Here is a 14,672-nt window from a genome sequence, read left to right on the forward strand (position 1 = left end):
AAATTTCAGCCAAATCGGATAAGAATTGTGTTCTCTAGCGGCTCAAGAAGTCAAGCCCCAGATCGGTTTTTATGACAGCTATATCAGGTTATGGACCGATTTCAACCATACTCAGCACATTTGTTGGAAGTCATAATAAAGCACCTTATGCAAAATTTCAGCCAAATCGGATGAGAATTATGACCTCTAGCGGCTCAAGAAGTCAAGACCCCAGATAGGTTTATATGGCAGCTATATCAGGTTATGGACCGATTTCAACCATACTCAGCACAGTTGTTGGAAGACATAATAAAACACCTCATGCAAAATTTCAGCCAAATCGGATGAGAATTATGCCCTCTAGCGGCTCAAGAAGTCAAGACCCCAGATAGGTTTACATGACAGCTATATCAGGTTATGGACAGATTTCAACCATACTTAGCACAGTTATTGGAAGTCATATTAAAACACTTCATGCAAAATTTCAGCCAAATCGGATAAGAATTGTGTTCTCTAGCGGCTCAAGAAGTCAAAATCCCAGATCGGTTTATATGGCAGCTATATCAAAACGTGGACCGATATAGCCCATTTACATTCCCAACCGACCTACACTAATAAGAAGTATTTGTGCAAAATTTCAAGCGGCTAGCGTTACCCCTTCAAAAGTTAGCGTGCTTTCGACAGATAGACTGACGGACGGACAGACGGGCGGACGGGCGGACGGACAGACGGACGGTCGGACAGATATGACTAGTTCGACTAAAAATGTCATGACTATCAAGAATATATATACTTTATGGGGTCATAGAAGAATATTTCGAGGAGTTACAAATGGAATGATGAAATTAAATAGTATGCCCCCATCTTATGGTGGAGGGTATAGAAACATCCTTCATGCCAAATTTCGAAAGAATTGGCTAACAAATGACCATTTTATTGCATTATTACTGAAAATCGGAAGAAAATAAATATGGGACCTATATGCAAATCTGAACTGATTTTCTCCAATTTCAATAGGCTTCGCTTCTAGGCCGAAAAACATACATGTACCAAATTTTAAGAGGATCGAATGAAAACTGCTACCTGTACTTTGTACACAAATTAACATGGAGCGACGGACAGACAGACGGACATACTTATGTCGAATTTGAAAGTGATTCTGAGTCGATCGGTATACTTATCAATGGGTCTATCTCTCTTCCTTCTGGGTGTTACAAACAAATTCACTATGTTATAATACCCTGTACCACAGTAGTGGTGTAGGCTATAAATATTTGGTTGCCCAAAAAGTAATTGCGGATTTTTCATATTGTCGGCGTTGACAAATTTTTTCACAGCTTGTGACTTTGTAATTGCATTCTTTCTTCTGTCAGTTATCAGCTGTTACTTTTAGCTTGCTTTAGAAAAAAAAGTGTAAAAAAAGTATATTTGATTAAAGTTCCTTTTAAGCTTTATTAAAAATGCATGTGCTTTCTTTTAAAAAATCCGCAATTACTTTTTGGGCAACCCTGGAAGCTAAGTCACCTAGAAAACTAATTCACAAAGAGGAAGAGAGAGTGAAGCGTTTAAGTCTGGGAGGGTATATATGATTCGGCCTAGCTGAACTTAAATCACATTTACTAGTAGAATAGCTTTGTGCTGTTTGTACATAGTTGTCATGTTAATCAAATCCAAAATTTCCACTAAACAAACACGGAGATGTGTTGTGTAAAAATATCATTAATTATGTGTGTAATGAACAAGGTCATTTCATGAAATTAGCTTCGTATTATTAGAACTTAGTGTATACCAAATATTCTTCTTATTTTTCGAACAGTAAAACACAGCCTCTTTTGAAATACACATTTTTTTTATAAACATGATGATTACCTACATGATTTTGTTAACAAAATTTCATGCATGACTTGAGAGGGTCAATAGACTTTGCAATTCTGTTTATGGTGTGTGTTGAATATGCAATTATCTGAAGCTTTCTCTCTGCCGGTGCTGCATTGCATTCGGCATGCCGGTAGCTGCTGTAATGGCCGGTAGCTTCGCCACAGAATTGAAGAATTGCAAGTTTCAATCCCTTCAAGATTCCTGTTTTCAAATTTATTGTTCCACTGCCCCACCATTTTCTTACGATATTCCCCAAAATCTCAATGAGGCAGAATGCAATTTCGAAAAAACCACAAATAAGAGGAAGAAAGACCAAAAAAATTTTGGTTTTTTTGTAATTCTCAAAACTCACAAAAAAACCTAAACAAAAGAAATTTACGATACGTTAACTGCCGCTTGTACAGCCGTATTCTCTGAAAAAAAATATACACTGAAGGTGAATGAATGTGAAATGTGTGTTTGGTGCTGCCGTTTTTTTATTTCTCTGTAAGAAAAGCATTTGTCGGCAGCAAGCGAAGATTCAGTACTAGACGTAGAGCGTATAGAAACGGACGTATAAAATTGTGATTAAAAAAAATTACAATTACAATTACAATTCTATTAACAATAGATGGAAGATTACTGAATAAAATTTGTCGTTTAATTGAAGTGTTAAAGAAAAAAATATCGCTCAATTTGATAATAAGCAAAGGTGGGTGTTTCCAAAAGAACAGCCAAAGTGAAGTGAAATGAAGAGAAATAAGAAAATTACCTTAAGGGTATACCAATAACAGAAATGCTGATTGAATGAAGCTTTCATTTTCATTGATCAAAAACCAAATCCCATTGACAACAAAGAATTATTTCAACAATCAAATTTTTGAAATTTATTTAATTGTGATCCTAGTGCCTACAAATACAAGTTTGAAAGTATTTTAAATTGTTATACAGCAATTAATTCAATCAGAATCGAACCACAGGTTTATATTTGACAGGGAGTATTTATTCTTAAATCGAATCAAAAGATATATGGTATGTTAATTATTGTAGCATATTATTAAAGCAGAATGTCTTAAGCCAAACAATTAAGAGCGTGCCAAGTTCGGCCGGGCCGAATCTTATATACCCTCCACCATGGATCGCATTTGTCGAGTTCTAACAAAGAATATTGAATAAAACTGTTATGCTATTGGAGCTATATGGAGTTATAGTCCGATTCGGACCATAAATGAATGTCGAACATTGTAGAAGTCATTGTGTAGTACTTCAATTCATTCGGATAAGAATTGCGGCTTGTAGGGGCTCAAGAAGCAAAATCGAGAGATAGGTTGGGATATTCGACACGTATGTTGAAAGTCATGAGAGAAGCCGTTGCACAAAATTTCTGCCAAATCGGATGAGAATTGCGCCCTCTAGAGGCTCAAGAAGTCATGATCACAGAACAGTTTATACGGCAGCTATATCAGGTTATGTACCGATTTGCGTCATACTTAGCACAGCTATTGGAAGTCATAACAAAACACCTCATGGAAAATTTCAGCCAAATCGGATGAGAATTGCGCCCTCTAGAGGCTCAAGAAGTCAAGATCCAAGATCGGTTTATATGGCAGCCATATCAGGTAATGTTTCGATTTGCGCTAGACTTAGCACGGTTATTGGAAGTCATAACAAATCACTTCATGGAAAATTTCAGCCAAATCGGATGAGAATTGCGCCCTCTAGAGGCTCAAGAAGTCAAGATCCCAGATCGTTTTATATGACAGCTATACCAGATTATGAACCGATTTGAACCATACTCAGTGCAATTGTCGGCTAGATCTGTTTATAGACCGATTCGGATCATCCTTAGCATGGATATGCGAATTCTTAACTCAAGTCTATGTTCCAAATTTCAGCCAAATCGGATGAAAATTAAGGCTTCTAAGGGCTCAAGAAATCAAATCGGGGGAGGAGGTTATAGACCGATTCAGATCATACATGGCATGGATGTTGGAAGTCATAACTCAAGACTTTGTTCCAAATTTCAGCCAAATCGGGTAATAATTGAGGCTTCTAAGGGCTCAAGAAATCAAATCGAAGGATGGGTTTATATGGGGGCTATATCTGTTTATAGACCTATTCGGATCGTACTTGGCATGGATCTTGGATGTACCTACCTTAAGTCTTAAATCCAAATTTTAGCCAAATTTTATGAAAATTTAGGCTTCTATTGGCTCAAGAAGTCAAATCGGCGGATGGGTTGATATGGGGGCAATATCCAAATCTGAACCGTTATATCCCATTTGCAATCCCCAAAAACCTACATTAATAAGAAGTGTTTATGCAAAAATTTCTAGCGGCTAGCTTTACGCGTTCGACCGCCGTCGTGATTTGGACGGACGGACGGACATGGCTAGATCGACTCAGAATGTTGAGACGATCCAGAATATATATACTTTATGGGATCTTGACGAATATTTCGAGGTGTACAAACGGAATGACTTCATTAGTGTACTCCCATATATGGTAGTGGGTGTGAAAACCACCAAGCGATTATGAAAAACGAAATCTACAGAAGGAGGTCACTATAGCTTTCGGCATCATAACAGGACACATAGGAATACGAACTCAGTTGTGCAAAATCGGTGCAAGTGATAGCATGTGTAGGGCATTTGGGGAAGATGATAAGACATTGGAGCATTTCCCAAGTCATTGCCCAGCTTTTGGGGCTAACAGACATCCACAATACCAGACAGGAACCAACTTAGAGGCATGGTAGGGATTACAGATTTTGTACGTAGCACAGAATTGCTGACTTAGACTTTTTACCCACCACCACAGGATGAGGGTATAATAATCTAGTCATTCCGTTTGTAACACCTCGAAATATTGATTTGCAACCCCATAAAGTATATAAATTTTGTATCGTCTCGACATTCCGAGTCGATCTAGCCATGGCCGTCCATCCGTCCGTTTGCCTCTCGAAATTATGAAAGCGGTAGAACGCGTAAAGCTGGCCGCTTGGAATTATGCACAGATACTTCATGTTGATGTAGGTCGTTGCAAAAGGGCCATATCGAATTGCAAATGGGCCACATCGGTTCAGATTTGCTTATAGCCCTCATATAAACCGATCCCGGATTTGACTTCTTAGAAGCCTCAATTTTCATCCCATTTGACTGAAATTGGGAAAAAAGGTTTGAGTTAAGACTTCCAACATCCATGCCAAGTATGATCCGAATCGGTCTATACCATATATAGCAGCCATATTAACCGATCCCAGATTTGACTTCTTCAGCCCTTAGAAGCCTAAATTTTCATCCGATTGGGAACAAAGACTTGTATTATGACTTCCAACATCCACGCCAGGTAAGATCCGAATCGGTCTGTAAACAGATATAGCCCTCATATAAACCGATTCCCGGATTTGACTTCTTCAGCCCTTAGAAGCCTAAATTTTCACCTTATATGTCTGAGATTTAGCTGAGATTTGCCCCAAAAACGTATCTTATGACTTACAACATCAATGCCAAGTTTTATCCGAATAGGTCAATATGGTGATATAGGTATCGAGCACAACATCTAGATTACTGGCCCTCTGTTCAACCTAACTTTTCTCCCGGTACCTCTCCTTCATCTGGTGTGTTGTTTCGTATGTTCCTTTTATAGGCTCATTACCCTATATCGGCAGATCGGTCTATTGTATATGGCAGCTATATCCAAATATGATCCGATCTGCACCCCATTTAACAAGAATAGGTAGGGGTCTACCAAAACTCACTGTGCCAAATTTCATCGAAATCATATGAAAAATGTTCCTCTTATGAGTTTAATATTCTATAACGAAAGAGTGGTCTATATGGAACTAAACCCAAATATGGCCCGATATGGACGTATTCAACAAAAATGTGTAAAAGGGTACCAAAGCTCACTGTTTCAAATTTCATTGAAAATGATCCTTCTATAGCCTCATTATATCGAGAGATCGGCCTATATGGCAGCTATATTCAAATATGGTCCGATGTGGACCACATTTGACAGGAATAAGTAGGGGTCTACCAAAACTCACTGTGCCAATTTTCATTGAAATCGGATAATAAATGGATTTTTTATGGCCTTAATATCCTATATCGGGAGATTGGGCTGTTAGCCTATAGGCAGCTATATCCAAATATGGTTCGATCTGGACCACACTTGACTGAAATGGGTAGGGGTCCCAATGTGCCAAATTTCATGAAACAAGTAAAAGCGTGCTAAGTTCGGCCGGGCCGAATCTTATATACCCTCCACCATCGATCGCATTTGTCGAGTTCTTTTCCCGGCATCTCTTCTTAGGCAAAAAAGGATATAAGAAAAGAGTTGCTGTGCTATTAAAACGATATCAAGATATGGTCGGGTTCGGACCACAATTAAATTATATGTTGGAGGCCTGTATAAAATTTCAGCCAATTCGTATAAGAATTGCGCCCATTGGGGCTCACGAAGTAAAATAGAGAGATCGATTTATATGGGAGCTGTATCGGGCTATAGACCGATTCAGACCATAATAAACACGTTTGTTGATGGTCATGAGAGGATCCGTCGTACAAAATTTCAGGCATATCGGATAATAATTGCGACCTCTAGGGGTCAAGAAGTCAAAATCCCAGATCGGTTTATATGGCAGCTATATCATGTTATGAACCGATTTGGACCATACTTGGCACAGTTATTGGATATCATAACAAAACACGTCGTGCCAAAATTCATTCAAATCGGATAAGAATTGCGCCCTCTAGAGGCCCAAGATGTCAAGACCCAAGATCGGTTTATATGACAGCTATATCAGGTTATGAACCGATTTGAACCATTCTTGGCACAGTTGTTGGAAATCATGACAAAACACGTCGTGCAAAATTTCATTCAAATCGGATAAGAATTGCGCCCTCTAGAGGCTCAAGAAGTCAAGACTCAAGATCGGTTTATATGGCAGCTATATCAGGTTATGGACCGATTTGAACCATACTTGGCACAGTTGTTGGATATCATAACAAAACACGTCGTGCAAAATTTCATTCCAATCGGACAAGAATTGCACACTCTAGAGACTCAAGAAGTCAAGACCCAAGATCGGTTTATATGACAGCTATATCAAAACATGGACCGATATGGCCCATTTAAAATACCAACCGACCTACACTAATAAGAAGTATTTGTGCAAAATTTCAAGCGGCTAGCTTTACTCCTTCGGAAGTTAGCGTGCTTTCGACAGACAGACGGACGGACGGACAGACGGACGGACATGGCTAGATCGACATAAAATATCACGACGATCAAGAATATATATACTTTATGGGGTCTCAGACGAATATTTCGAGTAGTTACAAACAGAATGACGAAATTAGTATACCCCCCATCTTATGGTGGAGGGTATAAAAATAGCAATTTATTGCCTCAGGACTTTAAGTCTGGAGATCGTACTATATATTGGTTATATATAACTAAGTTCCGATTTTATGAGATCAGAAGGTCAGGTTTACATACAGAGAATACGAAATCACCAAAAATTTTTTGAAAAATGATTTCATTGCTTGAAATTTTCAGAAAATTTAATTGGAATTATTCTCCCCGATTTGTAAAGGGTGATTTTTTTGAGGATAGGATTTTCATGCATTAGTATTTGACAGATCACGTGGGATTTCAGACATGGTGTCAAAGAGAAAGATGCTCAGTATGCTTTGACATTTCATCATGAATAGACTTACTAACGAGCAACGCTTGCAAATCATTGAATTTTATTACCAAAATCAGTGTTCGGTTCGAAATGTGTTCATTCACCGTTCAGCGATGAGGCTCATTTCTGGTTGAATGGCTACGTAAATAAGCAAAATTGCCGCATTTGGAGTGAAGAGCAACCAGAAGCCGTTCAAGAACTGCCCATGCATCCCGAAAAATGCACTGTTTGGTGTGGTTTGTACGCTGGTGGAATCATTGGACCGTATTTTTTCAAAGATGCTGTTGGACGCAACGTTACGGTGAATGAACACATTTCGAACCGAACACTGATTTTGGTAATAAAATTCAATGATTTGCAAGCGTTGCTCGTTAGTAAGTCTATTCATGATGAAATGTCAAAGCATACTGAGCATCTTTCTCTTTGACACCATGTCTGAAATCCCACGTGATCTGTCAAATACTAATGCATGAAAATTCTAACCTCAAAAAAATCACCCTTTATTACTGTGCAGCGCACATGTATTTATTTATTTTATTATTAATGAATTTAGCAAATCATTGAGAAAAGAAAAAAAAACAAATATTGGATTGCCCAAAAAGTAAATGCTTTTTTAATAAAACTTAGAATGAACTTTAATCAAATATACTTTTTTTACACTTTTTTTCTAAAGCAAGCTAAAAGTAACAGCTGATAACTGACAGAAGAAAGAATGTAATTACAGAGTCACAAGCTGTGAAAAAAATTGTCAACGCCGACTATATGAAAAATCCGCAATTACTTTTTGGGCAACCCAATACAATTAAACAAAATGAGAGCACAATTTCAGTCTTGCACATCTTTTGTGCAGATAATGAATTCTCGGTGGCCAATAACCTATGCACTGCCTCGATGTGATCACTTTTCGATTTAAAAAAAAAAAAAATAAAACACAACAAAGACACGATAACCTGAGTCAAATTTGAATGCACTTGGCTTCATTACTTGTCCCATTTAAATTTCTTTTTTTTTGGCATGCAGCCAATTGATGTGGCATACAATCAATCAATTCAAAAATATGTTCAAGCCAAAAAGAATTACAGACAGCTTTAAAAAAAAAAAAATACCAAAAAAAAAAAAATAAAATCAGATTTAAATGCAAAGCACATTAAGCTGTAAGTCATTATAAAGGTTGTTTTTTTTGTTTTTAAATTATTACAAAGAGTTTTGTGATATAAAACTACAACTGGGACATTAGAGATAAGCGTTTCTGATAATTGCCTTTCAAGGTAGAAAGAAATCATAACGCAATACAATGTGCAAAGAGTAATTTTTAAGTTAGCTCAAGAAACCAAAGATGGTTGTTGTTGTTGTAGCAGTATGTTGTACACTGAGGCGGCAGCCCCTTGCCGATGAAGGACTACATCGGGTCAATCCGGTACATACAACCGGCTGCCATGGAATTGACCAAATATGGTGGTTAATTTATGTAGGGACTATGTCCATTTGTGGATTAGTCTTTCTCCACCAAACGAATTTTATAGGGTTCGAACTGAATATTTTGAGCTGAATAAAATGACTTAATTTTTATACCACCCATTATATGGTTGTGGCCTTTAAGCAACGCTGAAGAACTTTTCTGTTTTATCATTACATGCAGATGCTTATAGGGTGAACATCATTCGCCTAGATAACACATACACATTGAATATTACGCAAACATAAGATTGTAACAAAACTAGCGTAACTGCAGCTAATCCGGAAGAGAATTTGGAAATTGAGCAGCCGCCACTGTAAAAACTCTTGGCTCGGCACCACAAAACAAACAGACGTAAAAAACGAAAATTTTGAAATGGCAAATAATGGGTGATTTTTTAACAACTTTAGGAAAGTTGTTAAAAAAAACAAAAATGCGTTAATTTCGGCTGGGCCGAACTTTACATACCCGCCACCTCGTGTATACATTGGGTTGCCCAAAAAGTAATTGCGGATTTTTTCATATAGTCGGCGTTGACAAATTTTGTCACAGCTTGTGATTCTGTAATTGCATTCTTTCTTCTGTCAGTTATCAGCTGTTACTTTTAGCTAGCTTTAGAAAAAAAGTATATTTGATTAAAGTTCATTCTAAGTTTTATTAAAAATGCATTTATTGTACTTTCTTTTAAAAAATCCGCAATTACTTTTTGGGCAACCCAATATATAAACCACCTTGCGTCAGAATCCAGTGAAAAATGCATAATTTATGCCCCCATAGCAGCTTTATCGAAAGATGGTCCGATTTGGACCCAATTCGACATGAATATTGAGTGGTCTAATAAGTACAGGTCATTGTTCAATTTCGCAGAACAAAATATTGGTCTTTTTGGTAGCCATATCCTAATATAGACCGATATGAACCATATACGACACGGATGTCGAAAAGCCTAACATAAGTCACTGTCCCAAATTTCAGCGAAATCGGTTTATAAATGTGCCTTTTATGAAGACAAGATTTTAAATCGAGAGATCACTCTATATGTGGCAGCTATACCCAACTATGAACCGATCTTGGCCAAATTGCAGAAAAAATGTCAAAGAGCCTAGCACAACTCACTGTCCCAAATTTCGGCGAGATCGGACAATATATGCGACTTTTATGGACCCAAGACCTTAAATCGAGAGATCGGTCTATATGGCAGCTATATGCAAATCTGAACCGATCTGAGCCAAATTGAAGATGGATGTTGAAGGGATTAACGCCACTCACTGTCCCACATTTCGGCGAAATCGGACAATAAATGCGCCTTTTATGGGGCCAAAACCTTAAAACGAGAGATCGGTCTATGTGGCAGCTATATCCAAATCTGAACCGATCTTGGCCAAATTGCAGAAAGTTGTCAAAGACCCTAACATAACTCACTGTCCCAAATTTCAGAGAAATCGGACAATAAATGCGCCTTTTATGGGCCCGAAATCTTAAATCGAGAGATCGGTTTATATGGCAGCTATATCCAAATCTGGACCGAGCTGCGCCAAATTAAAGAGGGATGTCGAAGTGCCTAACACAACTCACTGTCCCAAATTCCGACGTAATCGGACAATAAATGCGCCATTTATGGGCCCGAAATCTTAAATCGAGAGATCGGTCTATATGGCAGTTATATCCAAGTCTGAACCGATCTTGGCCAAATTGCAGAAAAAATGTCGAAGAGCCTATTACAACTCACTGTCCCAAATTTCGGCGAAACCGGAAAATAAATGAGACTTTTATGGACTCAAGACCTTAAATCGAGAGATCGGTCTATATGGCAGCTATATCCAAATCTGGACCGAGCTGCGCCAACATGCACAAAGTTGTCGAAGAGTCTAACACAACTCACTGTCCAAAATTTCGGCGAAATAGGACAATAAATGCGCCTTTTATGGGCCCGAAATCTTAAATCGAGATATCGGTCTATATGGCAGCTATATCCAAATCTGGACCGAGATGGGCCAAAATGCACAAAGTTGTCGAAGAGTCTAAGACAACTCACTGTCCCAAATTTCGGCAAAACTGGAAAATAAATGAGACTTTTATGGACTCAAGACCTTAAATCGAGAGATCGGTCTATATGGCAGCTATATCCAAATCTGGACCAAGCTGGACCAAAAGGCACAAAGTTGTTGAAGAGCCTAATATAACTCACTGCCCCAAATGTCGGCGAAATCGGATAATAAATGCGCCTTTTATGGGCCCGAAATCTTAAATCGAGAGATCGGTCTATATGGCAGCTATATCCAAATCTGAACCGATCTGAGCCAAATTGAAGATGGATGTTGAAGGGATTAACGCCACTCACTGTCCCAAATTTCAGCAAAATCGGATAATAAATGTGACTTTTATGAGCCCAAGACCTTAAATCGAGAGATTGGTCTATATGGCAGCTATATCCAAATCTGGACCAAGCTGGGCCAAAAGGCACAAAGTTGTCGAAGAGCCTAACACAGCTCACTGTCCCGAATTTCGGCGAGATCGGACAATATATGCGACTTTTATGGACCCAAGACCTTAAATCGAGAGATCGGTTTATATAGCAGCTATATGCAGATCTGAACCGATCTGGACCAAATTGAAGAGGGATGTCGAAGAGCCTATCATAACTCACTGTCCCAAATTTCGGCAAAATCGGACAATAAATGCGCCTTTTATGGGCCCAGAACCTTAAATCGAGAGATCGGTCTATATGGCAGCTATATCCAAATCTGGACCGAGCTAGGCCTAATTGCAGAAAAATGTCGAAGAGCCTAACACAACTATTGTAGCATGTCCGCCGATGACGCTGAATGCCTGGTTTCGAATCCTGGCGAATTCCCAAGATTCGGCCCGCCCTACTCTTTAAGAATTCTTCGTTTTCCTTAAGTTTTTCACTGTACCACTTTTCTTCTCCCTTTTTTTTAGATGCTGCCCTTAAGAATACTTAGAGCCTTCACCATTTTGTGTTTGGCAAATGGCGCTATTGGCTATAATATTCTATTTATGGGACCATTTCCTGCCCCTAGTCACTGGATGTGGTTGGAGCATTTCCAAAAAGATCTGCTGGAACGAGGACATCACATAACATCCGTAAATAATCATCCTACCAAGCAACCTCATCCCAATTTAACTGAAATCATCATTGATCCAATGTTTGATATTCCTCATTATCGTAAGTATTTTTAAGGTAGTTTTTAATTTTTTAATTTTTTAATTTTTCAATTTTTATTTTTTTTTATGTTGTACTTTTCAGTTCCCGTGGCTAATATATTCACAATGCTCTTCTCAAGTGATTTTGACAATTTGAAAATGTGGTGGAATGTGGGAGTGTGGACCAGTGAACATGCCCTCAATGATCGCAAGGTCAAAGCTTTAATAGCCTCCAAGGATCAGCAATTTGATTTGGTGATTTTGGAACAATTTTTCCATGAAAGTTTTCTGATGTTTGGCCATAAGTTCAAATGCCCGGTGGTGACCATAGGAACTATGGGTTATGCTGATTATATGGATCACTCAATGGGCTTGTTGACACCATGGTCGGTGATACCCCATTTGCTTTTGCCCCACACAGATCAAATGAGTTTCAAGCAAAGATTTTACAACAGCTATTTATCGCTATATGATGCAGTAATGCGAAGATGGTCTTATATGCCAAAAATGCAGGAAATGGCAGAAAGACATTTTTCGCAACATTTGCAAGGTAAGAGGGTGAACTAAAGAGAAAGGAACTGGAGATCTAAACTCATTGTGGCATATTTTAGGTCCTTTGCCGCATGTCAGAGATTTGGAGAAAAACATCTCTTTAATGCTTATCAACAGTCATCGCAGTGTGGATATACCGAGGCCCAGTATGCCGGGTCTTGTAAATGTGGGAGGGGCACACATTAAGCCAGCCAAGCCCTTGCCTAAGGATTTGGAGGTAAGCAAATAATTACATGGAGAAAAATCCTATATTTTGATTGGATTGGTTTTATTTTTCTAGCACTTCATTGAAACCTCGTCCAATGGTGTCATCTACTTCAGTCTGGGCTCCTATGTCAAAAGCATCGATATGCCTGCCGATCGCATTGGTGTCCTCTTAAATGCCTTTGGAAAATTGCCACAAAATGTTTTGTGGAAATATGAAAATGATTCTTTGACTAATCTGCCACCCAATGTCATGATACGCAAATGGATGCCACAAAACGATATACTGGCCCATCCCAATGTTAAGCTGTTCATTACACATGGTGGAATCTTTGGCTCCCAAGAGGGCTTGTATTGGGCCAAGCCCATGTTGTGCTTGCCTTTATATGGTGATCAGCATCGTAACACCATCAAATCGGTTAGAGCTGGCTATGCACGCACTTTGAATTTGGCCACCATGACAGCCGAAGATTTGCAACAAAATATTCAAGCTCTGGTCGCGGATCCTCAATATAAACTCAAGGCTATGGAAATGTCGCAGCTATTTAGAGAAAATCCCTTGCATCCTTTGGATGAGGCCTCATATTGGATTGAGTATGTGGCAAAATATAAGGGAGCTCCCTTCCTTAAGTCCCATGGAGCTTTTATGCCACTCCATCAGTATTTACTGTTGGATGTTTTGGCAGTGCTGCTGGCAGCCGTGATTGTGGCCATAGTATTGCCATTGCTTATACTAAGGGAATTGAAGAGACTGATAAGGAAATTTTCCAAAGAACAAACAATGACTGATTCAAAGGAGAAGAAATTGGAGTAGTATTGTAACTTTTTTTGTTAGTTAAATAGATGCAACTAGTTTAAATAAAAATATTTCCAGAGTTTTTGATGTAAATTAGGGAATCTCTAATTTATGATAACAAATTTTTTTTATGAATTATACATTTCTTTCCAAGACCCATATATTTTTGGGAATGAGAATTTTTGTAATTTATATAAACTTTAATAAAAAACAAGTAAAAAGGCGTTAGGATCGGCACGGGCCGAACTTTGGATACCCACCAACTCGGGTATATATGTAAACCATCTTTCGTCAAAATCCGGTGAAAAATGCATACCTTATGCCCCATAGCAGCTATATCGAAATAAGTTCCGATTTTTGCCAAGTTGCAGAAAAATTTCGAAGAGCCTAACACAATTCATTGTCCCAAATTTCGGCGAAATCGGACAATAAATGCGCCTTTTATGGCCCCAAAACCTTAAATTGAGAGATCGGTCTATATGGCAGCTATATGCAAATCTGGGCCAATATGTGCCATATTGCAGAAGTATATCGAGAGGCTTAACTTAACTCATTGTCCGAAATTTCGGCGAAATCGTACAATAAATGCACCTTTTATGACCCCAAAACCTTGAATCGGGAGATCGGTCTTTATGGCAGCTATATGCAAATCTGGGCCGATTTTGGCCAAGTTGCAGAAAAATTTCGAAGAGCCTTACACAACTCACTGTCCCAAATATCAGCAAAATCGGATAATAAATGTGGCTTTTATGGGTCTAAGACCATAAATCGACGAATCGGTCTATATGGCAGCTATATGCAAATCTGTGCCGATCTGGGCCATGTTGTAGAAGTATATCGAGAGGCTTAACTTAACTCACTGTCCCAAATTTCAGCAAAATCGGATAATAAATGTGGCTTTTATGGGCCTAAGACCATAAATCGGCGGATCGGTCCATATGGCAGCTATATCCAAATTTGGACCGATCTGA

The 14,672-nt window shown here is 38.6% G+C and overlaps 1 protein-coding gene across 2 annotated transcripts; it reads left to right on the forward strand.

The window, feature by feature from the left end:
* The first annotated feature begins 2,381 nt into the window (after positions 1-2,381).
* Positions 2,382-13,765, forward strand: LOC106082446 (UDP-glycosyltransferase UGT5). 2 transcript variants are annotated; one of them, XM_013244950.2, is made up of 5 exons: positions 2,382-2,615; positions 11,925-12,171; positions 12,253-12,699; positions 12,761-12,918; positions 12,982-13,765. In XM_013244950.2, the coding sequence occupies exons 1-5, from the start codon at positions 2,586-2,588 to the stop codon at positions 13,717-13,719; spliced, it is 1,620 nt and encodes a 539-aa protein (XP_013100404.2). In that variant the 5' UTR covers positions 2,382-2,585; the 3' UTR covers positions 13,720-13,765. The 2 variants fall into 2 exon arrangements, with proteins under 2 accessions (XP_013100404.2, XP_013100405.2); XM_013244951.2 differs by having other exon boundaries at positions 2,382-2,548; positions 12,982-13,764.
* Positions 13,766-14,672: the final 907 nt, after the last annotated feature.

The sequence above is a fragment of the Stomoxys calcitrans genome, chromosome 3 (assembly GCF_963082655.1).
Source record: "Stomoxys calcitrans chromosome 3, idStoCalc2.1, whole genome shotgun sequence".
NCBI classification, from domain to species: Eukaryota; Metazoa; Arthropoda; class Insecta; order Diptera; family Muscidae; genus Stomoxys; species Stomoxys calcitrans.